At 40.4% G+C, this 24,510-nt stretch overlaps 1 protein-coding gene across 1 annotated transcript in view; it reads right to left on the bottom strand.

Annotated features, from left to right (window-relative positions):
* EFCAB5 (EF-hand calcium binding domain 5) overlaps window positions 1-24,510 on the bottom strand; it is a 42,372-nt gene that overhangs the window by 14,644 nt on the left and 3,218 nt on the right. The window contains exons 3-9 of the mRNA XM_075440042.1: window positions 18,335-18,910; window positions 13,717-13,873; window positions 12,961-13,024; window positions 11,080-11,150; window positions 7,351-7,506; window positions 2,520-2,619; window positions 930-1,814 (exon numbers count right to left, since the gene is read on the bottom strand). Coding sequence (XP_075296157.1) covers window positions 930-1,814; window positions 2,520-2,619; window positions 7,351-7,506; window positions 11,080-11,150; window positions 12,961-13,024; window positions 13,717-13,873; window positions 18,335-18,900 — 1,999 coding nt within the window. The 5' untranslated portion in view covers window positions 18,901-18,910. The remainder of the gene's footprint in view (window positions 1-929; window positions 1,815-2,519; window positions 2,620-7,350; window positions 7,507-11,079; window positions 11,151-12,960; window positions 13,025-13,716; window positions 13,874-18,334; window positions 18,911-24,510) is intronic.

Below are 24,510 nucleotides of genomic sequence, written 5' to 3'. Positions count from 1 at the left end.
TTCCAAGGTTCAAAATGGTATTCAGTTTCCTTGTTTCCATCCACCTTTCTCTCAAAGAGCATCATACCACCAGACCATTGTTTCTGCGAGAACAGGGTGGGAGTCTGCTCTGAAGTACTGCATGGCCCAAGCGATGCAGGATGCACATCCAGGGACTGGCTGAATGACAGGCGAGTGCTGAATGCTGGAAGTTTACCACAGAAAGCTGTAGGTACCAATGGGCTCTACTATCAGCTTTACAGACCTTTACGTAGCAAGTCTGTCACTAGACTGATCTGGCAATGTAGACCCAGTTCTTGTAGTGCTTTAATATGTGAGACATAAGAGTGTATTCACAGAGTGCTAGCAAGGAGTTTGGTCCTTAAATACCTCTTAGGAAACACACAGTTGCCCAACCACAGCCTTGCTAGAACAAGGGCTTTGTACACAATTAAGAAGTATGATAGCCCTTTGGAAACACAGTGAGAGATCAAAAGAAAAGGTTCCTGCTATATGATCTGATAATATATGTCTCTATGGGCAATCACAGCCTAAAAACTATTAAAAGTCCTTTCTATATTTAATGTGCTTAGGCTCCTGTCTAGCTATGCTAATATTACAGAGCGAAACAGAACATGAGGTTTCTCATTGTTATAAAAATGCTGCTGCTTCAGAAAGTCCCTACTTGAATTAAAGTGTCTACTCAGCGCCTTGAATACAGATCACCAGCAAAGTGACTCACCTGCGGTCCTCTGAGAGGAACACGCTCTGAAACTTTAGCAGAAAACACCACGCTAAGATATCAAAGCGTATGGTATTGTGTATTAAGAAATCACTCACATCCTTTCAGTAATTTTGAAATGGATTAAATACACACCTATAGTTAAACCAGTCCAGATGTGTATGTTGAAAAACATTAAGGTCTGCCAGAATAAAGGACAATGCTTTACCTTTACCCTGGTCTTGCAGAAGGTCCTCATCCTGCAGACCTGTCTCTGAGCTTGTCTGTTGGCCAAACTGGCTGCCAGGCTGCCTAGAAAAACTCTCTTTTCTTCCAGGAGTTTCTTTCACAACCTCTGCAACTGGAGCACCCTGTTTTGAAGCAATGATGTCCATGTCTGCCACAGCTCTGTCTTCTGAGGTCATGGTTGTAGCTTCAGGTGTTGGTCCTGAAATTGTGTTGGTCGCCCCTGCAATCCATTTGTTCTCCTCCTGACTAACTTGCCCTTCTGAGACAGGTTCTCTGTCTGAGGTATGATAATCTTTCTCCTTATTTGTTTCTGTATCAGGCTCTTTACCCAGGCTAAACTCCTCTTCCACCTGTTTTTCAGATCCAGGTTCTCCATCTCTACTGAGACTGTACCCAGCAGAGGCTGATCCTGGGAAAGCTTCCTCCTGTCTGTCTGCACTTGCAGGCTCAGTTTGCCTCTCAGTATTGATGTCTTCGTGGAAACTGAATTTCTCACTATGTATTGTATCTCCATCCAAATCATTAGCTTCAAAATCAGTGCTTTTCACCACTGACACAGCGTCCTCTCCTTCCTTTCTCGCTTCAGGATTGCTTGATTCTGCTGCTTGGTTTTCTTCCTTAGAAATTCCTCCAGTCTCAGGTTCACTCATGCCCATTTGTTCAAAAAGACCTTCTCTGACACTGGTTCTCATTGTAGATGTACATTGTCTATTGTCACCCACGGGCTGATATGCTGAAATCTCTCCCTCAGGAATTTCTGTTTGAGACAAGACTAACTTTTCACTCAGTTCCTCACAAACTTCCTGGTCTTCAAGGCCTCCCCATAAACCCACAAGATCAATCTCTTGCAGCTCAGTTATTGGCCCTAAAACAGAAAAAAAAAAATTACAAGTTGATAATTTGCATTGGTTTTATGTCCTCTAGTATTGCATTAGAAAATTTAAAGAAAAAAGGTATTCCCTAGCAAATACAAACTGCTGCAAACATGCATCTCAGAAACAGAACTTCAGAATAATGACTTTGCCTGCACAGAACTGCGCTTGTTCTGGTGGATTACACCATATTTCTTTTGAAATAAATATCAAGTTTCATAATTCTCCATACTAAGCAAAGCTGTAATTTGCCTTGCATTTGATCTTAGCAATTCATTAATGTCCACTATCTTCAAAATATTTTACTTCCATGTAGATGATTCTCTGTGTTTTTTCTTTATCTTTCCATTTTCCCGGAGAAATTTTAGTGTAAACACAAAAGTAAACACAAAAGTAACTTCTAATATTGCCCAGTAAGAAAGGGCAATTGTTTCAGGAAAAGTAGTCTTTCTTTAATGCAAAAAGTACTTCAGAGTTTTGTAGGAAGGAAAAGCTTTGGATGCTGAAGTATTTCTGAACATAGCATTACAGTTTGCAAAATGTGTTTACAAATCATGGTGTATAGGTCACAGCATTCATTTGGGTCCTTTTTTAGGCTCTGTCCATTTCTGGTAACACTTACAAAACATATATTAAGTATACAACCTCATGTGACCTCCTAACCGTTTAACCACAGTTGAAACATCCCATATACTTACACTGTCTCGGGTTACCGAGTCCCCTCTTAGCGATCACCGGGCTGCTGTCATAGAAGTCTACCAGCAGGGCAAGTATTTTTTGTCTATCTAAGAGACCAACCTAGCAAAAAGATCACAATTATTGGGATTTTCCTGTGGTTCTTGGGACTTATATCAACATTTGCAGCCCTACAAGGCACCATTAGATAAGAATTACCTGTGATTGAAAATTATCCATAACCAGAACATCAGTACAAATTTCAAAGAAGCAAAAATTTCTACTCTGGGCTTAGCCAGAGCTCCTCCTATGTATCACTTTGCAGGCACATCCTCTTGCATATTCCTGACAAATTACAGTTGGATGATTGTAAGCGCTTCTGCCAAAGGACTTCTTCATGTAAAGATCAAAGCCTCAACATTTCACACTTTCAAGACAGATAGCGATTGCCTGACAGTACTATGGAAGAATTTTCACATATTATGGGCTGTGCTGTACTATGTTAGTGACTGCACACTGTAGTTTGGTTTTGTGCCCCATCACTTCCTTTGAAGCATTACGTATTGGCAACTACCTGGGAAAATAATTAGTCTGAAAATCTGAGCTATTATGACAACCTCCCTAATTTCCTTTAAAAATTCATGCACATTTGACCACAGAGGTGAGAGGGGTATCTGTAATTCCAGTGCAGAGGAACACACAGAGTTTAAGTCCTTAGTATTCAGGGTGAGTGTATGCTGACAATAAAACCAGGAAAAGACAATGAAACGGGTCATTTCCAATCAGGAAATTGTGAGTCTAAAAAGTAAAGCAAGTCTAAATGATTGCAAGTTTTCCATTTTATGATGAATTCCTGTTGTCATTATTTCAGTCCTGTCACCTTTGTAATCTCCCTCCCGTTAGTGAAATATGGTCGTTAATTAGAGAACAGATTTACTGCAGTTCGTTATTTGTAGCAAGTAGCTTTCCATCTGAATTATTGATTTCCTTTTCACGTTTTGCTCTTAGATTCAAAACTGCAAAATGTAAAATTCACCAAGCTATTAATTCCTTGTGAACTTTTCCTGCCCTTAGGCTGAAGAAATAAAGGAAGAAGTTCGCCGCTTTTTTCTGGAAATGAGCTCAAGATGACTGCGCTGTTTATAATCTTAAATTGTAATTAATGGCATCAAGGTTTAGGAACAGAGGATTCAAAAACAACTGAGAGATACCCGTCACATCCTGGTGAAGTGTCTCCCAAGGAAGCTAATAGGGAAAACAAAGTGAATACATCACATTTGCTGTTACAGCAACACCTTTCCTCTACAGGGAGTTTTTGCAAATTCTGAGGAAAGGATCAGAACTGAAAAGAAACCTGTCATCCAGTCCAGTTGTAGTGTTTCAGACTCCTGTAACTTCTTTCGTGCTGGTAAAAAATTGCTAGAAATCACAGCCGAATTTCAGCCGTGTGTGGGTTTGGAACAACAAATGTCATCACATAATTCTGGCCCTAAACTTAAAAGATGTAGGCCCTGATTCCCAGTATCTTCATCTTCTTGTCATTAATACACAAATATTTTGCATGCTCCCCAGCAAACATTTCTGTAGGCTGTTTGTTTTTCAGTTGAATATATCAGATTGGGCTCTGCATCCATGTAGTAGACATACAAACACAGAACATGTTTCTGAAGATGTTACCAGATCAGTGTGTAATATTTGGATTCTCCATTCAGCATTTCCATTACACACATTTAATTTTCCCTTTAAATTTCCTCAGCTGTTACTTGTCACAATCATCTGTCAGTTGCCTTGAAGCTGGCAGCACTAATGCAAAGCTGTATTTTATTAAAAAGGTAAATCAATGAATGAAGTATTATTAAAAGGAAAATAAAAATGCTGTTTGGGGATTCAGATACTTTTTTTCATGTTAAAATAATACACTTGGAGGATTTAGATTACTCAGATTCTAGAAGAGTTTTGTGATTTAGATGAAATAATTTCATTTTTATATATGAAAATAGTAAATTCCTTATAAGAAATTACCTAACATGAATTAGGGATATATTTTCCACCTTGTTTCCATATTTACCATTTACACAGATTTGCTGTTTTATCAGAGGTCTCTGTTACCTCAGGATACTTTTCATTACAGCTTACCTCGGGACAAACGTGTCGCAGTAAAGATATCTGCAGACAAGGAGCATTACAACAGGACAACCATTTCCAAGGTCCTATACTCAGTTACGCTCTTTCTGGGTTCCTAAATTTCCTAGAAACGGTCATTTTTTGTTGTACTTTGTGCGTGACTGACGAGGCTGATGAATGGTTCCTGCCCATCAGCCCTTCGTACGGAGGCTTGTCGGCAGGACAGGCACAGCACCCACTACAAATCACAGCAGACCATCTGTGTTTGTACAACCGCCCCAAACTTGTCTCCACTTTTAACGAATGCCAACTTTAGTGGCTGGAGAGTTGAAACATGTTGACCCAATTTTTTTGTCACCTAGATATTGGTAGGTGATAATTCTCAGTTGTTTTCGGCAACGCTCTGTGATCTATGAGTAATTCCTTTAGCAACACAGACTAAACCAGACGTGCCACTGAATCAGTGATAGGTCAGTGTTTAACCGCTTGATTGTTTTTCTGGCAATGTGATGTGTGTACCTCGAACACCACAACATGCTTGTTAGCGAGCAAGATGGGAAGAACAGACGCTCATGAAAGGTCATGAGAAAGCAGACTCTGTTGCTGCTGTACTGCAAGAAAGGTAATCAGACGTGTCTCAAACTTCATTAGACTGAAAACTCATCTCTGACTAAATTTAGTTACATTTAAGGACTCCAGGCTTAAGCATCCCTGAAAATTAATGCAGTTTCTGAGAAATTATAATTGATGCACGTGAGCACAGAGAGACAATAAACTAAAAATTCACAGAGCTCTTGCCTTTTTGGGCATTAGAGCAGTGATTCAACTGTGTTCTGGTATTATCTTGGAAAGTTTCTGCTTCACTGTATAGCCCAGGCTGTTCTTGCTGAGCTGCCATCCTTCTGGATGCATGCATTTGAAATCACAATAATGATCATGTGGATACCTTCTAATTTGACTGTAATTTAAACACTGCTTTCTCAGCTCCCTGGCCCTAATTGCAAGTCCCTGAGGCAGCCAGCCACACTCCCCATGCAGACTGGAATAACTGCCTGCTACCAAACAAATGTAAATTAGGAACTGAAACAACTGCTTTGCTGTGCTTTGCAGAATGAGTACTACAGGTAATGGATCCCATTCAAGTGGTGGAAGTCCTTGGGTTAGTTTGCATCTTTTATCTTCCCTGTGGGCACAGTACAGCAGGACCTAATAGAGCTATACAAAAGAAACCAGGTCAGGTTTAAAAGAACTGCATGGTCCACACTACAGTTTAGTGAACTCAATTTGAGAGCAAGGCTACCTCGGAGGGTAGAAACAGCAACTATGTTTGTGCTCTGATCATTTTTTTCTGGGCAGCGGTGGCGTCTGTGCTGCTAGCTGCTCACTCTTGTTATGTTAGGCTAGCATTTTTGGCTCTTTGCCTCTGAGATTCCACTGGGATTAGTAGCGTGGAGATGGTGACTACTGCCACAGAAATAACAGGAAGAAAGTCACATTAAATCATGAAAGGGAAAGGAGGGATCCTTTCAAAATGCATGGCAAAGATAAGACTTGGCTTTATATATTACTCTACCCAGGAGGATCCATCATAGCTCTTCTTGACAGAGCAACAGGAAAACGAAATGTCTTCTAACTGAGAAGTAGACACATTTCTTTCCTCATCCCTGAAACAGCAGCTTGCCTGCTATTCGCTAAAACGGACCATTGGTGTGCAAACGTGCTGTGTAATTCCATTCTCCTAGAGGTAATGACATTATTAGCATGACATTGTAGAGCACAGTTTATTCTGGGTAGGCATGCTGTAAACATCACTAGAAGAGTGCTGGATGGAATATATAATTTATGTAGGGGAGAAAACTGTAAGATTATGGCAACCATTTGCTGTGTAGTAGCCAGCAGTTGGCTAACTGAGGCTACTCGTTACAAGCACCATAATTTTTGGATGAAGCCCAAGTTTTTCGCAACAGCTTATGCCATTGATTCTTCAGCTCCTACTATTTACTGGTTTTCTAATAAATCTAGCTGGTTTGTTTTTTTTTTTAAATGGGGATACAGGTTTATTCAGCATCTGATAGATAGAGTTTAGAGCTGCTGAAAACCAAATCATGGCTTTTGAGTTCCAATTCCAGCTCTGTAACTGACTTACTGTATTTTAATTTCCTGCCCATAAACTGTGGCTGAAGTTCACAGTACTTTTCTCAGAGAGGTTGTAAAGGTAGATTATTTCGCATTTTCAATTTAAACTATTATGACATTTATTGATAGAAGCCCTAAAGGTATATGAATGAATGCAACATAATTAACACAATATATGTTACTATTGTAGTGATGCACACATTTGCTAATGTCAATCTATATCAAGTTATCTTTTCTGAAGCATGGCTGAATAGACAAATTAGCACCCAAACATGTTGAAGGTGCTGTCAGCACAGGTGATGACCAGAAGTAGTGAAGTTCATGGTTATTTTCTTCTCCAGAATCATCAAACTTCAGCCCAGAGTCATTATATTACATCATTAGCCATCAAGGCTATTGGCTATTTCTGTGTCTAAGAACTACGAACTATGAATTTGAAGACAGTGCAGCACCTATTGTCCTCTAAAATAATGCTGAGTAAGGACAAAGGGAGTATGTGGAGTCAAGAACAATAAAAAAAAGGCAGTGACCCAGAGAAATACCACACTGGAAGCACCACCATATTGAAATTAGGTTGAGAGCTGCTTTGCCTACCTTTCCATAATCACAGTCTAAGAAGAGATCAGTAAACATTTGCCTCCGCATATCATGTCTTATCGTTTCTTGGAAGTCACCAGCACACTGACAGAGATGCTTCAGGATTTCTTGGAACATGTCATTTGAAAAATCTTCAGTGTAGGAATGGACATACTATGAAGAGAAAGCAATAATGTAAATGGTTAGCTTTCTTCAAATATTTTCACCTTTATTTGAACTCTTACAAATCTATTGCATGCAATGAAACATATAGGAATTTGTAGTTTAATTTGATGACGTAATGCAGGCTTGGCGCATAGATGCTACGCTGCCTACTTTGTTCTTTCTTCCGGAAGCAGCAATATTCTCCAAGCAAGCCTGGGACACCGCTGCGCTAGGCACTGCACGAATGCATACTGAACAGTTCCTTTCCCGGCCCAGAAGTCACTTATCACATCCGGTGGTTCAGAGATGCTGGGTCAGAATCCCTCCAATGAAATGTCATTGCTTAAGTTAGGTTATCTCAGGGAGGATGTAAGTTCTCCACGGTTTTCTGCAGCATTTAGTGTCCCTGAATTTACTCCCAAGAAGGCATTTTGAGCCATTAGTATTTGCAGAACTGACAGTCACTCAACTCTCTAATGCCACAAAATGACCATTGCCCACAACTTCTGTGTTTAGACAACCAGTCTGGATACAATAAAACAGGGAAAGAACCTTTTGAAAATGAGCCTGCTGTCACCTAAGTCCTCTGACACTGGGAATACTACTGACTCGAGATTTATTTTAAGTTCTAGCCTTGGAGACACTTTAACACTTTGGATTTATAGCCATGTGGTTTTTATGAGCAAAAGCAATATGGTTCTAAAAATGTGGTGTGCATCACATAAATAATAATGGCCATCAGAACAAACCACAATTCCAAAGCCTGTGCTGAATTATTACAGCAGGTTTCTGGAGCCAACCACCATAACAGGGAACCCATACAGTTAAAAGCAAGGATTTGCAACACACAGAATGTTTCCCATTATGCCATTTTTAGAGTATGGATACCTGACATAAGTGCTAGAACATCTTGGGACTTGTTGAAATGCCGCACAGGCATTAATAAACTGAAATATTAATATGTTATTATTATTCATGTCTATATTGCATAATTTCGAAGTATATGGGACAAGTGGAGAAGAGAGGAAGAGCAGAAAAGCAGCAGCGAACAGCCTGAGGGGTGGCTGGTGGGAAAGAAGAACTCTAATGCAATGTGTGTTTTTTCTGCATTTCAGCATAAAAAGAGAGGATGTAGGTGGGTTGGAGAGAAGGTGGCAGATCTGGGCTACGTGCATCTACTTGCTTTTCAGAGCTATTACAACCCAGAGCCCTGTGACAGATGAACCTTAATGATGACAGCAGTTGGGAGGAGGCAGGTTGGCCAAGCAGCTTGTTATTTTGGATGTCATCTCGATGACACATCCAAAGGCTTGCGTATTAATACTGCTGTCTAACAGCTCCACAGAAATTTTTTTTAGAAGTGTATGTTTGGCTATGTGGGCAGGCGCAACTATCGTAGAGTCAGAAGCTTTTCTTAGCTGATGTGTGTAAAGCACTCTACTGTGTGAAGTACTGTACACATACTAAGCATACATTTATTTATTATTAACCAAGAGATTTTGACACCCATCAGAAGAAAGCTGACATACCTCCTTCTTGCTATCCAGTGTGAGACCTCGCTGTAGTTTGTGAACACATTATCATCAATGACAATGGATCTTTGCTTTTTGTCCCTACTGATCTCAATAGAAATCAAGGAAGCTACACGCAATCATGAAAAATAATCTCACCTTTAAAGCCTGATTCTGACCTGTACGACAATGTGAGTATTTCCCTTGGTGTCAGACTGCTGGGGGTTCTGCATGTTGGAGTGCAAAGCGTGAGAAATAAACTATTAAGGACTGGTCTCTGGGATTTAAACGCTTTTAATATAAATGACCCCATGAGCTTGTCACGAAGGATGTAAAAATACAAGAGCCACTGTTTTGCATGTCCAAAAAACCCCCTGAAACCCAACAACAACAACGTGTGAGGTCTCTCTACCGAGTTTCTAACAGCCTCTAAGTAACCCAAAGCTGCACTAAATTCAGGGAGAGGGGGGAATTGCCATTTAATTTTAAGGTCCATTAAAAAGCAATGCTTTCCACATGTGAAAGGGCCTAGACCAGTGTGGAGAGAGATCAACCCTCTTTCTGGTTTTGGTGGATGATGCAAACTGATGAGCAAACGTAAATTGTAGCTCAGGATTAGAAGCAGTCCTATCCTGAGAGCAAAGCCTGTGATTATGGAGCAGTTCCCAAGGGAAGTGATGAAAGCTTCATCATTTGATTCAATTAAAACTGGACTGGAAAAAGCATCAGAGAATATATTCCGAGAACAACATTGCACTGGCCGGTAAATCAGACAGCTTGACAGTCCATGTCTTTTGTACTTCTGATCTCTGTTGTCATATCTTTAATTGAGTTAAAATAAAGAGTACACAAAATATATTTTAAAACATTTTTCTAATGCTAATGGAGCATGAATTCATTCAGTGCTTATACATCTACCATAGGGGTTATGAATTGAGGCTTCATTTCAGTGACAAAAGCAATTCTCTGGGCTCCCATTATCCATGATAGTTTTCTTAATTAAATGCAGTTATTCTGAGATTAAATGTAAAAATACCACATTTCATGCTTAAAAAAGCCTTCAACAAGTTATCACAAAAATGCATCTCTGTGCAAAATACTGAACATGTGAGTCTCCTGAGAGCAAAGGCGGCACAAAAATCACACATGGTTGCTTGAAATTAGTCTCTGCACAGCTGTTTTATACTCTGCTTTTAATTACTGTAACAGCACCCACTAGCACTGCTGCAGTTGAGGGTCTGTCATTATTTCTATTCTAAACATCCCTTTTTACAGGTTTAATTGCTCAGCCATAAAATTTAGCTCTGTCATAGGTAGAAAAGGCTGGTAAAGTCTTGGCCTGGAGAGTTTTTCAGTAAATATAGTTTGAATTGATTTCGTTGTTTTCAAATTGATGACGAGTAGAGTAATGGGATGAAACTTCCAACTACATTTATTGATTATGGTGAGTTAAAAGCACACTTCTGATATTTATCAATGTCAGATTTTGTTTTAAAAGTGCATATTTTTCAGCCTGGTTATGCTTCATGCACATTTATGACACTTGTTGCAGTTTGGTTATGGTTCAGGCCAGTAATAGTCCAGGGCAAAAATGGTAGCACTTGTCATCCCAGTTCATCACTTGTTAGGTTTTTCTATGGTTAACAGAACTTCATCAGAAATAACAATACTTTGGGGACATTACTAATTCCCTCAGGCTAATGGTTATATTGGGACACAGAACCTCCCTTGAGCAGCTAACGCAAAATTGGAATTCACAGGTGACTCGGGGCTTTGGCATTCTAGAAGGGGATTGAGAGGGATGTCCTAAAAAACACTGCTTCGGTCTCAGAGAGCAGCACAGGCTGCAGCTCTGAGGAAGGCAGTATGCTTCCCCCTGGCTGGCCAGAACGTTGTGACAGCGAAGGATGGGTATGGAGATGGAACGTGAAATGCCCTGATACAACCCGTTACCTGGGATGCTGGAGAAGTGGAGCCCCTCACTTACTCATCTTAGCTGTCCCCAGGAAAATGCTACTACTTTGTGGTAAACATCATATTCTGAATCAGATGCTCTTATTTAATTTCTCACCTCTGTGAATTCATCTATGTTTACTTTTTTTTCCAATGTGTCTACGATTTCCAGCTTCCTGTCATAGATTGCTAGTAAAAAATGAAGGCATATTGGTTTAGAAAGCAAACAGTTGTCGTTTTGCATATGTTACACATTTTTTTGCACACTGTATATTACATTAACTTTCTTCTCATGTTGGATTACATTTATTTGAGGTTATCCTACACAATAGCTGAAGCATCTGACTGTAGAGAGCTATCTAAATCTGATCCTTACATATTTCTCTTGCTGACAATCTGCACTTACCTATTCAGAACTGTGCGGTCATATTTATTCTTGACATATGTTGGTGCAAAGTGCAATGATTTTAACGGTACTTACAACTAATTCTGTGAGGGAAGAAATTATTTTTGATTTAACAAACAGATAAAACTGCCTTAAAATTCTGCGGACATGGATTCTGCTTTGCAAGAGTGGAATCTGAAAATCACAGTAATTTTCCCAAGAAGCTCTGTTTTTACTGATAATATTCAAAACTATCTTTTGGTCAGCTTCCAGGCTGCTATAATGGAACTGAGAAGACACAGCAAATTTCTACATAGATTTCTGAACGACGTCTTTGAGGACAGACATGCTAATTCTGTTAGGATTATTTTTCTGTTCTTTCTTCTACAATATATCAGGAGTAATGAGAAAATACACCATAAAATGCATTTATCTCTCATTGCTCAAGACATTCCTAAACTGTACATTATATTTACTGAAGTACAAAACAAAGCTTAATGTTCTGTATATTGAATGATTAAATACATTAGGAAATGGAGCCACGCTGTTAGTGAAACATGGCATAAAGCACTTCCAGCACCTGTAGAGCAAGCATTTGGGCAGAAACTTCCTTCCCAGTTTTGCATCTGTTCCCACAGGAGAACGACAGCCACCACAGCAGGAGCACAAGGGCTGCGCCTGGCATTCACACAATGCTGCCAATATAGGACGATTACTCAGAGGAACAATTCCATAATAAAGAAAGGGCTGAGCAAGGGCAAGCTCTAGACAGGGGTGACTCCAGCAGCAAGCAGAAATGCACTCTGGAGGTTCCCCGCTCATCATCCCATCTTCCAGCAAAGGCAGATTTGTTATTATTGATGATCATTACAGGCTATCAATGTAAAGGGCTGGCAGCAGGCTGTATGTTGCCACTTCAATGTTCCTGGCTCTATCTACTCAATTATCATTATTCCGGGAGGTCAAGTGTAAGCTATAGAAAGTGGACAGGAATTATGGAAATCCTTTCTATGCTGAGTGCTCCAATACAGAGGCGCTTGTGCTGTGTGTCACTGGCACGGCTGGGACTGGCAAAGGGAACGGCTAGACAAGATGTGTGATTTGGTGGAGCATTAGCTAAGCTTCAGCATTTTCCCTGAAACCATAAAATGTAACAACACTGTCAGACTTTAATTTTTTTGATCCTGCCTTTCCTCCATACTTTCCAGTATGCCAGGCTGTCCATGGAATTTCCAAGACCTCCCATGAGACAAGGAACACCAGGGGATAGAATAGACAAAGGAGTTTCTAACAGTGGTTCTTAAAAATCGTGACAAGCACACGGCAATGTCTGGATAATGCAGGACATAAGTGGCAAGGGCCTGCATCTGATCTTTCCAACTCTCTGACAGATTTTTTTAAACTTCTTTGCACGCTTTTCAAGATCATATTAATGAACCACATGGTGGTTCAGTCTTTCCAATCTGTCTGAAGATTTGTAGTTAATATCCTAGCTGGTGTAACTACCCTTACAGATTCTTTCTCTATTGTCAAATCCATTCACTGCTTGCTCACAGTTTGCATCAGAATTCAGAACACAGAAATAAAACTAACGGAGACACACTGAAAACTTACCTTCTCTCACATCCATGGGAGTAGAAGCAATGACATCCAGAAAAGACCTCAGAGCACTCTGAACCTACAAATCAAGGTAACAGTCAAAGGCCTGTTTCACGCAGACAACAGCAGGCAATTACTAAAATCACCCAGAATAATTAGTCGTATGGGCCAGCAATGCTTCTTACCACACACAGGTGGTCCCTGTTAAATGTAGACCTCGTCTACATGTTGTGCTGTGTGTGACCACAGGACAATTTCCTAGGGGCCTTGTGTGACTTGTGAGAAAGATGCTTGTACCGAGAGATGTGTTACAATTACTGCAGATCTCATCTTTTATGAGCTGCAGTATCAGCTTGTATGAGACACAGAGGAAGAAAGAAGATTTAATAGATGACACAGGAGAGCAAGAGTGGCTGCCCTGGACCTTTTCAAGGGGATTCTGAGGGATGACCAGCTGCAGAGGAGGACATCCAGTGATGAGGTATGTGCCCAACAACCTCAGGAGTGTCTGAATACCTTACAGGGCATTTAGCTTCCCAGGACCTCTGTGGAGAATGCACCACAATCCTTCCACGTGCTTGTGGGGAATCAGGGCTTGGTGAGGTTAAGTAGTAGACAGTGACCTGCATCCTAATCCTAAGGGATGTCAGTGCCATTCCCCATCCCTGTGCTCCACGCTGCCGTGCCAGGGCAGACGGCACTATCAGAGCCTTCCTTTTGCTCCTCTGGAACAATCATAGCAGTGTGTTAACAGGGATCATTCCTAGTTACCAGTGCAACCGGTATTCTGCCACCGACATCCACCGTCCACTCTTTGAACTGAATTGCCAGCGCCTCCTTTCTCATCTCTTTCACCTGAGACTTCGTATTGTCCACCTGCTCCCTTTCCTTCCGTTTGTTCTTTGTCTCAGACTTCATCCTGGCCAGCCTGTACGACATGGCAATATGGTTTAGAAAGACACCATCAAAAGCATATTTAAGATAGATTAAGCCTACCTTGAAGAACAAAAGGAGAGGAAATAACTTCTTACTGAAATTCTTGTCTTTTTAGTACAAGCAGTTTTTTCTCCAAAGAAACAGTTGATGTTTGGGGCACAAAATTACTAGTGTGACTATGGGAACAGACATTAGTAGTTTGTTGTTTTCAGAGGGTAGCTCCAAGGAGCTGAGAGTAATTATCTGCTGACATGTATCAACTCCTGAAATCTAGTGTAACTATGAATCTGAAGAAATAACCTCTGAGTGTCAGATATGTGCATGTGGAGAGAGCCACTTGTAGAGTATATGGTATACACATAAGGGAAAATCATTTGTACAGTTCTCCTAGTTTGTGTAGTTTCAACAGTGATAAATTTTACCTTCACATTTATAATGGCATTAAGCATTTATTGTGTAGATGTCCTTCAACTTTCTTTCAATTTTAGCAGGAACAGAGCCGCCTAATTTTGCTACACTTGATTTACCAACAAAATTGCATCAGTATGCATTTGTCTCAAAGCCTAAGTACCATTTCACATAAGCTCTTCACTGGCAAAGAACAATGTTCAATGAAATTTCTTAAGCAGCTTCACACAATAAAGTCCTTACTGCCTTAGGACAGGGACAACACACCAACCTCTCCGCCACTTTGAACACATAGAGTTTGCAAGCTTGGAGTAAAAGCACCTCCCTTTCCTCTTCCTTCCATTTTCTTTGCTTCTCTAATCACCCAGCCACGTTTTTCCCAATCCCCATTTTCGCACAACAAAAGAACTGAATAAAATTGATCCCGTAGAACTGATCTGCTTTGGTTTTGATTTTCTTCACTTATGAAGAGGAAAAAAAGCCTTTAGGAAGTTCAGAATGCTTAAAGCCAAAGATCAGTGCACACGGGGAGAGCAGTTCCTGCTCATGGAGGCTGCTGGATTCTCTCCGCACTGAGACATCTGCCCTGCTCACCCCTGCGGCCATCCCGTGCACCCTCTGCGGCTACGCGGAGCAGGGGGAACGGCTCCTCTTTTGTACCTGAGAACACACTCCTCCAGAAACTACATTTTAACTACCGATTTCTGTTCCCTTCCTCCCCTTGTGTTTCACACCTAGTGAAGATGAGCTGATCCTGTCCCTGCTCTCTTCTCTTGCTATGGGGTCATCCTAGAAATTATGAAACAATGATATTTTCATTAAGGAATAGAAAGGCCTGTTCAACATGGTACAGCAATACACTTTGATCACAGCCAGTTTTATCACTGGGTACTTGTTCTTCATGGCCACTTTTCACAGAGGTTTCTTAATGAATAACTGGGTTCCTTAACCAATCGTGGGCACTGCACAAGCACCTGCTGAGGCAGCTTAACCTCCGGCACTTTGATAGCAGGGGAAGAGTAAAATAATTTCCTGTCATCTGACTCCTTCGGACACAGCAAAGAGGAGACATGGAGCAGGTACCTAAATGGACTAACAGATTTTTCTCCAGTGTGTGCTACAGACAGAAAGAGAAACCCAGACCATTTCTGCAGCTCCTCCTCAGGAGCAGTCTACAAGCTGAAAGCAGAGCTGAGGCCATGCCAGGAGCTGCCAGGGTGCTCTGGTGATTAACCCGGGCAGTGCCCAGCACAAGTTACACTGTATGCTGCTCCTGTACTGTGCTGCAGTTCTGCATTTATTCCTAGAGTCCTAAAACAGCAGCTGCTGTGTCCTCTGCCTGGTGTCCCTGGTGTGGGACAAAATGTTTCCCCCCTAGACAATACCAGCAAAACAGGCTGTAACAGCGCTGGGCACCCGTTTCGAAGTGAGCTCATTTCCGTCTTAGACATTTCCAGAAAAGATGAGATGGCAGCAAGGGTGACTTCTCCCTGCAGAATGAAACGTGTTTCTTCAGGAACACAGCCGCCAAACTCCCACACAAGGATGGGTGACTCAGACTGAAGGGCTACCATCCCCGGACAAATATAGCCTCTGTTTCAGGTATCAATCCATTCGGATAAGGAATTTCTCCCATCTGTTCTCCTGCATGCCGTGGCTCCCAGGCAGGTGGCAGTTAAAGAGAGACTGGAGGAAGCCTGGGAGAGCTCACTGAGGACTGGTAAGCTTTAGATCAGAATCTGGGGTGAAATCCTGCCTTTCCTGAAGGTAATGTCAAGGCTCCCAGGAGCTTCACTGTGGGCAGAATTTCACTCCTCATCTTTCTGGTGCTTATGTGAGAGATTTTGAGCGCAGTCTGGCATTTCTCTTGTAACATTTTTTTCCTGTTTAGAAAGCCAATGACTCACATTATGAGTGTTAGCGCTGCATGGTGTTGGTAAAATCCTCTGTGCTGCTATGCTTTAAGAATCCTATGCAAATCCCACAATACAGCCATCACAAATATGTAAATCCTGAGCTGCTGAGAATGCAAATCCCATGATACTACTACCAGCGGATATGCAAAACCTGCTACAGCTATGGCTACATAAACCCCCCGGCAGCGCTGTCTACAGAGAGATTGATTTCTACAAATCTTGATAGTCACTTCCTTTGCATAGGCTCTGATAGCTACAAATTGAGAACCTGTCTCCAAATGTAAACACGGGCTTAACAGACAAGGCCATGGTAACATGTCACTGGTAGCCAACACTTTGCATTCTACAGGAAAATCTGACCTCTCCTGAACAATGAAAGCTAAGAATATTTTAAAAGGAAAAATCAAAACCAAAACCAACAAAACCAAACATCCCCTCCACACACACCCCAGGAAATTTTATGTATTTTAATTCAATTTCTTTTGCAAAATTCAACTTCGTTTGCAAAATAAAAATGAGATGTGGTTCTGAACCTCCTACAGCCAAGCGTCTCTCTGTGAATCACAGAATCATAGAAGGTTAGAGGTTGGAAGGGACGTCTGTGGGTCATCCAGTCCAGCCACCCCGCCGAAGCAGTCACCTACAGCAGGCTGCACAGGACCCCATCCAGGTGGGCTTTGAATATCTCCAGAGAAGGAGAATCCAATATGAAGCAATATGAAAGGTGAAACACTCCCCAAAATATAGGTGTGGCACAGGTGGCATCCTAAACATCCTTCCAGAATAGTCTGTGCTTGAGTGAAAGCTCACTGAAAAAGAAGATGTTTCCCTGGATCATTTGTTTCAGTGGATCAGCATTTAAAAAATAGAAAATAAACCAGCTCTGGTTGTACAACTGTGTTTCTGCTTATGAAGAAAAAACGAAAAGCTGAGCATGACCAGTCAGTTATAATTATTTTTATCTGTGGGGGAAAAAGGAGGCAAGTGATTGGATGAAATTCACTTATCACACTGCTTCAGTTGTATTCACACAAGGCATGTTCCTATGAACTGTAACAGTATGCGGACTAGAAATGCAGAGAGAAACTCAGAGCAGTAGAGAGAGACTTAACATAGTCTTTTATTCACTATAATACTGGGAACTTCAATTATCTTCATTCAGAGTTTATGCATAAGACATGTCAACGTTTTACTTCCCTAATTCCTGACACTGAAACCCTAAAACCAATTTTCAAGCTGTATGTACTACTTATGCAAATAGAAGAGACAGCCGTTCAAATAGACGTCACTATTCTACAAACACAGATATAGAATAAAGTGATCTAGTAGTAGTGAATGAGTAATTTTGACATCATTCACAATCACCCCTGGGTCAGCTATAAACACTAATGTTCACTTCTATAATTTTCTGAATAAAGCAATTAAAATGAAAGCATTATTGTTCACCTAATGCACTCACATTTTAACCTTATCATCTTGTAAGATGCCATGAAACCCCCTTCCAATATTCATTAAATATTATATTAAAGTAAGCGGCCTAAATACACCCCACAAATAAGCAATATAATAAAATAAAAAACAGTTTCTACTTTAAAAGGAAAAAAGAATTTGAAAGGAAAGCCTAAGTAAAAATCCCAGGAGAACGAGTTTCTACAATGTGCCAGGACTATAATTGTTGTTGGTTTGGCCAAGAGAAATCATCCTGAAGGAGGTAAAAAGGGTTATCTTTTTATTAAGTTTGGAACAATATAGAAGAAATGGTCTGTGGTCCATAGACCTTTGATACTAACGCCTGTCCTAAAGAACTGCTGTCACTAGCCTAGACTGGTTTGAAAGCAGTTTGCTTTTGTAATTAAGACAGAGTCTAAAGAGGAATTATATTCTTGTGAAGGGCAGAATATTGCCTTAAACAGGAGTAACTAGTGTTTCATTTTGTGTGACATCCTCTGGCATTTGTCTTGCTTCTCAGGTTTTTATGAGAAACAACTACCATCTCTGGCACTGTATCCCACAAGGTTCATTTTGTTCGACACTTTGCCAGCCAGGCTGCAGTCACCATTCCCTTTGTAAATCAGAGACCAAGACACCAGTTCTGGCCTTGTGACCAGCCACACTTTCAACTCTCTCACCTCTCTGACGCTGTACCTGGCATCTCAGTTTTTAGCTCCTCCGTGACCATCTTCATTCCTCTCAGGTACGGCCCTGGTTTTGTAGAAACACCATACTGAGGGTTATGTCTGATCAGATATTCTCCAAGGAAATTAAGGGGGTTAAATCTGGTTGGTTCTTTGTCTGGTGCAAGCACATTCTTTCTTTCTACTTCCATTAACAGTTTTTCCGCTCCTGGGATTAATGTAGGTAGGAGTTTGTCAAGCAAATAGATGCGAGTATCTAGTGTCTCTTTCTCTTCACTGAACCACTCCTTGGGCAGCCAGTCACAGGGTTCTCTCTTCTTTACCTTTTCTTCTTCTGTCTTTTGTGCGCGAATCGTCTTCACCTTTGCCTCCTGCAGACTCAGACACCTCTGCTGTACCTTCTCATAAAAACACTCTTTCCACGGAGCATAATTACTCAGACACGGCAGCTCACCACTCCCCTGATTTCTCTTCACTTCTGTAGCAGTCATATTCTTACCTTCACGTCTGGGATGTTTTAGACCTGCAGTCTGGGCTGCTGCTTCTGGCTGAGCAGCCATTGCTCAATCCCTGTGACACGGAACAAAAGCAGCATGTTATATAATGCCAAAAGATGCAGCAGTGTCCTAGCAGATGACACAGGAAGAAAGTCTATTGTTAGGAATTAACTAATATTCTTTTTCTACTTTCCTCTTTTATTCTGTTTCTGCTGTTTTGTACTCTTAAATAAATACAGCCCCTTTACTTCAAAGACCAGTAAATGATTTAGAAAGATTAATTATGTATCACAACAGTCCCTGGAGACAGAGCAACTAAATAAGCGTGTTCTTTTCTTATGGAAGAAGACACTGAGACACAGAAGAGAAGTGATTCATTCCAGGTGACTTAGAGACTCAGAAACCAGGCAGTGAACAGTGCTCGGAAGTCTTGTCCCCCAGTTCTAACCAGTGGATTCCTCTTTCCATTAGTATCGTTATTTCTCTTTAGGTCCCACTCCATGCCTCCAGGAAATCCAGAGGATACGAGACAAAGGAAGCAAGTAATGGAAAATACCAGATGCCTAGGAGCAAGATTTCTCTATCCACATGCCGCCTTCTGCTTCATCTTTTCTGTAGCTGTGAAAAACACTGAGGAGGCTTGTCCCACAGACTACTTAATTTCAACTCTGGCAACTATTTTTTCCTTTGGACATTTTGTTAAGGTAGCGAGGACACAGGTGTATGGGTCAGGAGAGGTCCAACAGGAAGGGAAACTCTATACCATGGACTCTGTAATTAAGCTGTTCACAAGCACTTCATCTTGTTGATCATTCTGTAAAAGACAGACCTACAGAGCATTGTAGATATATCCCTTTACAATTTCCCAAACTCCACTGCTTACTTCTCAGAATGTTAATTCTGTGAAATATCAGGAAGAAACTGAGTTGCTCACAAGGCACAATTTGAAAACTATCGCTCTATGTCTCCACGCACAACCGTCTGCATCTGCAATGGGACTTACATACACAGAATGGAGCAGAATGTTGCCTAACTACTTGATTCAAAGCATGAAAACTCACCAGCATGCTACGAAAAAAGCCAGCTCGGTGTTAAACAACAGCAAGGGAAGGGTGGTATTAACAGAGAGAGCCTATCGCCTTTCCAAATTAAAGATGAAACTCCACTCTGAACTTCCTGCCACACTATCCCTTTTCAAGCTCATATTTAAAAGTGCTTTTCACCAAGGCCTTTCAGTATCCATAGCAATACCATTGCTTTTGATATGTTTTGCTCTTCATATTTAAGCATTTGTAGCTGTTTGGAAGACAGTTCAGCCTTCCAGGAAGCGCATAAATGTGATCTACAGCCCTCCTGGCACACAAATGTAATTACTAATACGTTGACCTTCGGGTTCATAACCATCGTTTGAGTACAAATATTGCTTGGCTAGGTAGGACACTTCATACCACTAAATTTCTATGTCTGTTTTCTCAATGGGCTTGTTGGCATCTTCTGGTAATTTGTTTTCAAAGATGATTACCTGCTGGGGAGTGAGACGGATTTATGGATCAAGCTGCCTGCCTGACCCACACAGAAGGTTTTAAGATGGTAGCTGGTTTGCCACCGAAGGACATGAGCTGTAAAGAACTCCAGATTTATAATGGCAGAAAGGGAAACCTGTCAACCCTGTCAAATTGTTCCCTGCTTAGGTGAGTTTCTTTCAATAAGCCATAAAACCAGACCCTTTCTGGTTCAAAGCAGGGTGTTAACCAAATACTCTGGTCACAGTCCAAATCAGCTGGTTTTGTTGTGCCAAAATAAACTGTTCTTGCAGTTTCAAATACTTATGTTATTTTTTAACGTCCTTTATGAAACCGCTCCACAGTTTCTGTGCAATGTTAAAGTGACAACACTGCTTTATGAGGTGGCTGATTCGGAATGATGATGAATATATTCTCTACACTGCTCTCAAGCATTTGTTAGGATGATTTTCAGGATTAGTAAATGTTTATAAAGTATCTCTATGTCTCTGAACAAAACAAAACAAAACAAAAACCAGCTAAGTGTCACTGTTCTAACTCAATCCTATGGCACTCACATAAGTCCAAGAATGGAAGCAAGGCATAGCAAACTACGCCCACTGCTTTAATGCAGGATAGATAAAGCAGACTAAGAGTGTATGGAAGAGCATTCAAACACTAAAATAAACAACAAAGGAGTGCTAGAATCAGGCCCTGAAACTTGGTGTTTGTTGAGGATTACAGGGACACACCTCCAGTTTGTGTAAGACACCATTGGCTCATAAACTTCAGTGTTGATTTACATTAGTTGAGAATTTGGCCCAGAATATATAGAGCTTTGACGGCCTACGACACTCCCAAGTGGAGGCTTGATTGTCCAAATAATAGTAAGCATGGTGCACAGAGACAAGCTTTAGAAACACTCAGGAAATTTGAAATGTGATATAGAGTTTCCTGCAAGCCTTTGTTCAAGCTGACGGCAAGATAACCTCTTCATTATTTAGTAGGATGCCACTTTCCTGGCTCCTTTACTGTGAGAGAAATATTCTCACTGGAATCCCTGCAGGTATAAAATGATTATCTCCCCATTTTCTGTACAAAACCCAAATCTGCTCATAAGTAAGATTTTTATGGTTAAATTGTTGTTTCGTTAGGGGACTTTGATGGGTGGGATAGGGCCAGTAGGGTAAATATTTTGGAGACGTTGGAGTTACTAAAGTCTTTTCAAAAACAGAGTCCAATCTCTTTGATACTCTACCACTCAGAAATAGTTTTGTCTTTCCCTAAACATGCCTAAACGACCATGTTTATCTCACCAACCACAAAGCGCCCAATACCCTTTTCATATATGATCTCCTTTTCAATACAATTAAAATTTAAAAAGTCTTTCTCTTTTGCTTTCTGAAGCTTTGAAGAACTGTTTTTCTTACCTTTTGAGCTGGTATCAAAATAGGTCTTACTCCTCCTGCTTTCAAAGTGCCTTTGCAAATGAACAGGAATTTAATATATGCCCATCTGTTCTCAACCATTAAAAATCTTGAAGTGAATTAGGGATTTCTCAGACCTGCTGTGGAGCCGGGCTGTGAGTTTTACTCCTCTGTGTGTTTGCAGTTGCTAAGCAATAATCCCAAAGGTTGCTACGTCTCTTCCATGGCTCAGAATTGCTGTAGGTTGTCTTTTGGCTTTGGCAGCCCAACAGACTCTTCCACACTGAACTTAGATCATTGCATCACATGACATAAAATAAAATGAAATAAAATAAAATAAAATAAACTAGACTATGAATAGCAACAGACAACATTAAGGGCACAAATGATCAGAGAGAGAATCCACAGCTGCCCGGTGACAGGAGGTTTACCTTCAGATTCAAGGTTCATGAAGTCCAGAACTGTTGCGAGTTCATTACAAGCTGAACTGAGCACTGTGTTAACCAGATGTGAGAATGTGAGAGATAAAAATAAATTAATTACTAACTCAACTTGAACATTTTCAGGCTCTCTTTTTTTGGAAAGAACTGTGTCACTTTGAAGTAGCCTTGCAGGAAAGGCACATATAGCACAAATAAGGGGGGGGGGTTATAGTGCCATTTTGTTAGACTGTCTTTAAACCTGAATTTAAAGGAATTTGATTAATCACCTTTAATAACTCCTCCTATATTCTTGAAGAATAATATGCAACATGGGGAAAGGAGAAAGGAGAAGACAAAAACATCTATGACAACCATTCTGCACTCATTTATACCAACGTGAATCAGGTGCCTGTTCAGTCTTTTCCTTGGTGTTAAGCGGGACTTCCAACTGAGAAATTGATGGCAATTTCTGCCAGGAAACAAGGTTTATCTAATGCTGTTTCTTTTTTTCTATTTTGCACTGGAAGAGGCACAATCTTTCTATTGTCTACCTGCAGGAAAACTGAACTGTGACTTTATCTACGGTATTTGTCATTGGAACAGCTACACAGTACCCTACCCTCTAGCAGAGTATTAGTCTCCATTTTATGGGACAGCTGAGCTTGAAAACTTGAAATAGAGGAGGCTTAATATAAATCACAGATTTTTTCCAAAATCTGATACAGTTATTGTGAGAGTCACCTCTGTTCCCTAGCTTAGGAACTCTGGAGTTTTAATTGTGGACTCGAAAATGTCATTCTCTGTCATCTTCATCAAGTTACTTGTTATTACAACACCCACAACACCAAGGTAAATAATACTTAATTTGTAAAACTCTGGAACTGGAAATAGCTCTAACCGACATGCACCCAGAGTCCCAACATAAACCCAGTACAACATTTGTGCTGACCTTAAAAAAAAGGTTTGGTTTGGTTTTGTTCCTAAGACCTGCCATAGAAGTTAGAAAGTGTGCATGCTGTGTACAGGGTTTTTATAAAGAGGAAATTTGCTCAGAAATTACAATAACAATTGTACTTTAGTGGACAGTCAAAGGCCTCAATTTTTATTTTAAGTTTATATTTTCTTTTCTGGAAAGGAGGATGCTGCAGGAATTCCTGGTGTTTGTACCTGGCAACATTTTTTTTCATGTATGCACTCCTATACATATTTCAGAAAAATTTATATGGTTGTAACTTCTATAGATAGCTTTGGCCATCTGTGCTAAGTGTCTCTCTGAAATGATGCTTCTTCTGGGCACTCTCAAATACCACTGGAATGCCAAGTTTACCAGTGTAGTAATACGCCAGAGACACTACAATACTAACTTGATTTTAGAATTTACTATTTGCTTACAGAAAGGAAACATCGCACAAAAAACCCCCCACAAAACCATGTAAGTCCTCTTTTATTTGAAAAGTATGGTGTCATAAATTATAATTTCTTTTCTATTTATTTGAAGAAACATGTATCAGAAGGAAATACGCTCATTGCAGTGTATTTCCAAGATGTGTTGAAATGTAGCATCAATTATGTCCATAAAATGAAGCAGAAAATTAATGCACAGGAATAATTTAAAATGAGGCTTTAAACTGGATTGTGCTCTTTTTCCCTCAAAGCAGTTTGCACGTGATTAACTCCTGTTATCTCTTGTCCCACGTGGGCTTGATTTTTCCCCTTTGCAATTCACAATGGTGTTGCTATTAGGATTAACTTACAAAACTTTTTTCAGTATGAAACATAAATTTTAAAAATACTCTCACTTCTCTTGAAGTGATTTTTTTTTAACCCACAAATAAAAGCATACAAATAGAACTTGGAAGGAGGATAAAACCGGCTCTATTTTTGTTTTTCTGGAAGTGGAATCCCGTGGGTTAAGCAAACCTTTAATCACACCCTATTTAACTTGGCTGTTATCCCTTAATGTTTGTGCTAAGCAAAGTGTATCCTTTTATTATGCCATCAAATACTTGCACTGTTGACAAAATAATGGGCTGAATATGTCATCACAGATGTTTTGCTGGAATTGCCTCTTCTTTTTTTGTTTTTCTGTCTAAGATACATTTTGGGAGCACTCTGTTGCCTTTTGCAGCTGATGCCAAGATTATGCAATGAAAGCCCCGACGTGTAGTAATAATAACTTGTGTTAGCCAGAGAAATGTTTGCAGTCTATTAAAGAAAGAAAATAGTCAGTTTTAGAAATGCATTCCAAACCAGCTCAAGGATAGCTTCACATCCTTTAAATGATCTATTGGGCTAGAGCTGTAGGTGCTGACCACAGTGCTT

The sequence above is a fragment of the Opisthocomus hoazin genome, chromosome 20, assembly GCF_030867145.1.
Source record: "Opisthocomus hoazin isolate bOpiHoa1 chromosome 20, bOpiHoa1.hap1, whole genome shotgun sequence".
NCBI classification, from domain to species: Eukaryota; Metazoa; Chordata; class Aves; order Opisthocomiformes; family Opisthocomidae; genus Opisthocomus; species Opisthocomus hoazin.
The sequence above is the reverse complement of the archived record's forward strand: the minus strand, read 5'-3'. Positions and strand labels throughout refer to the sequence as shown.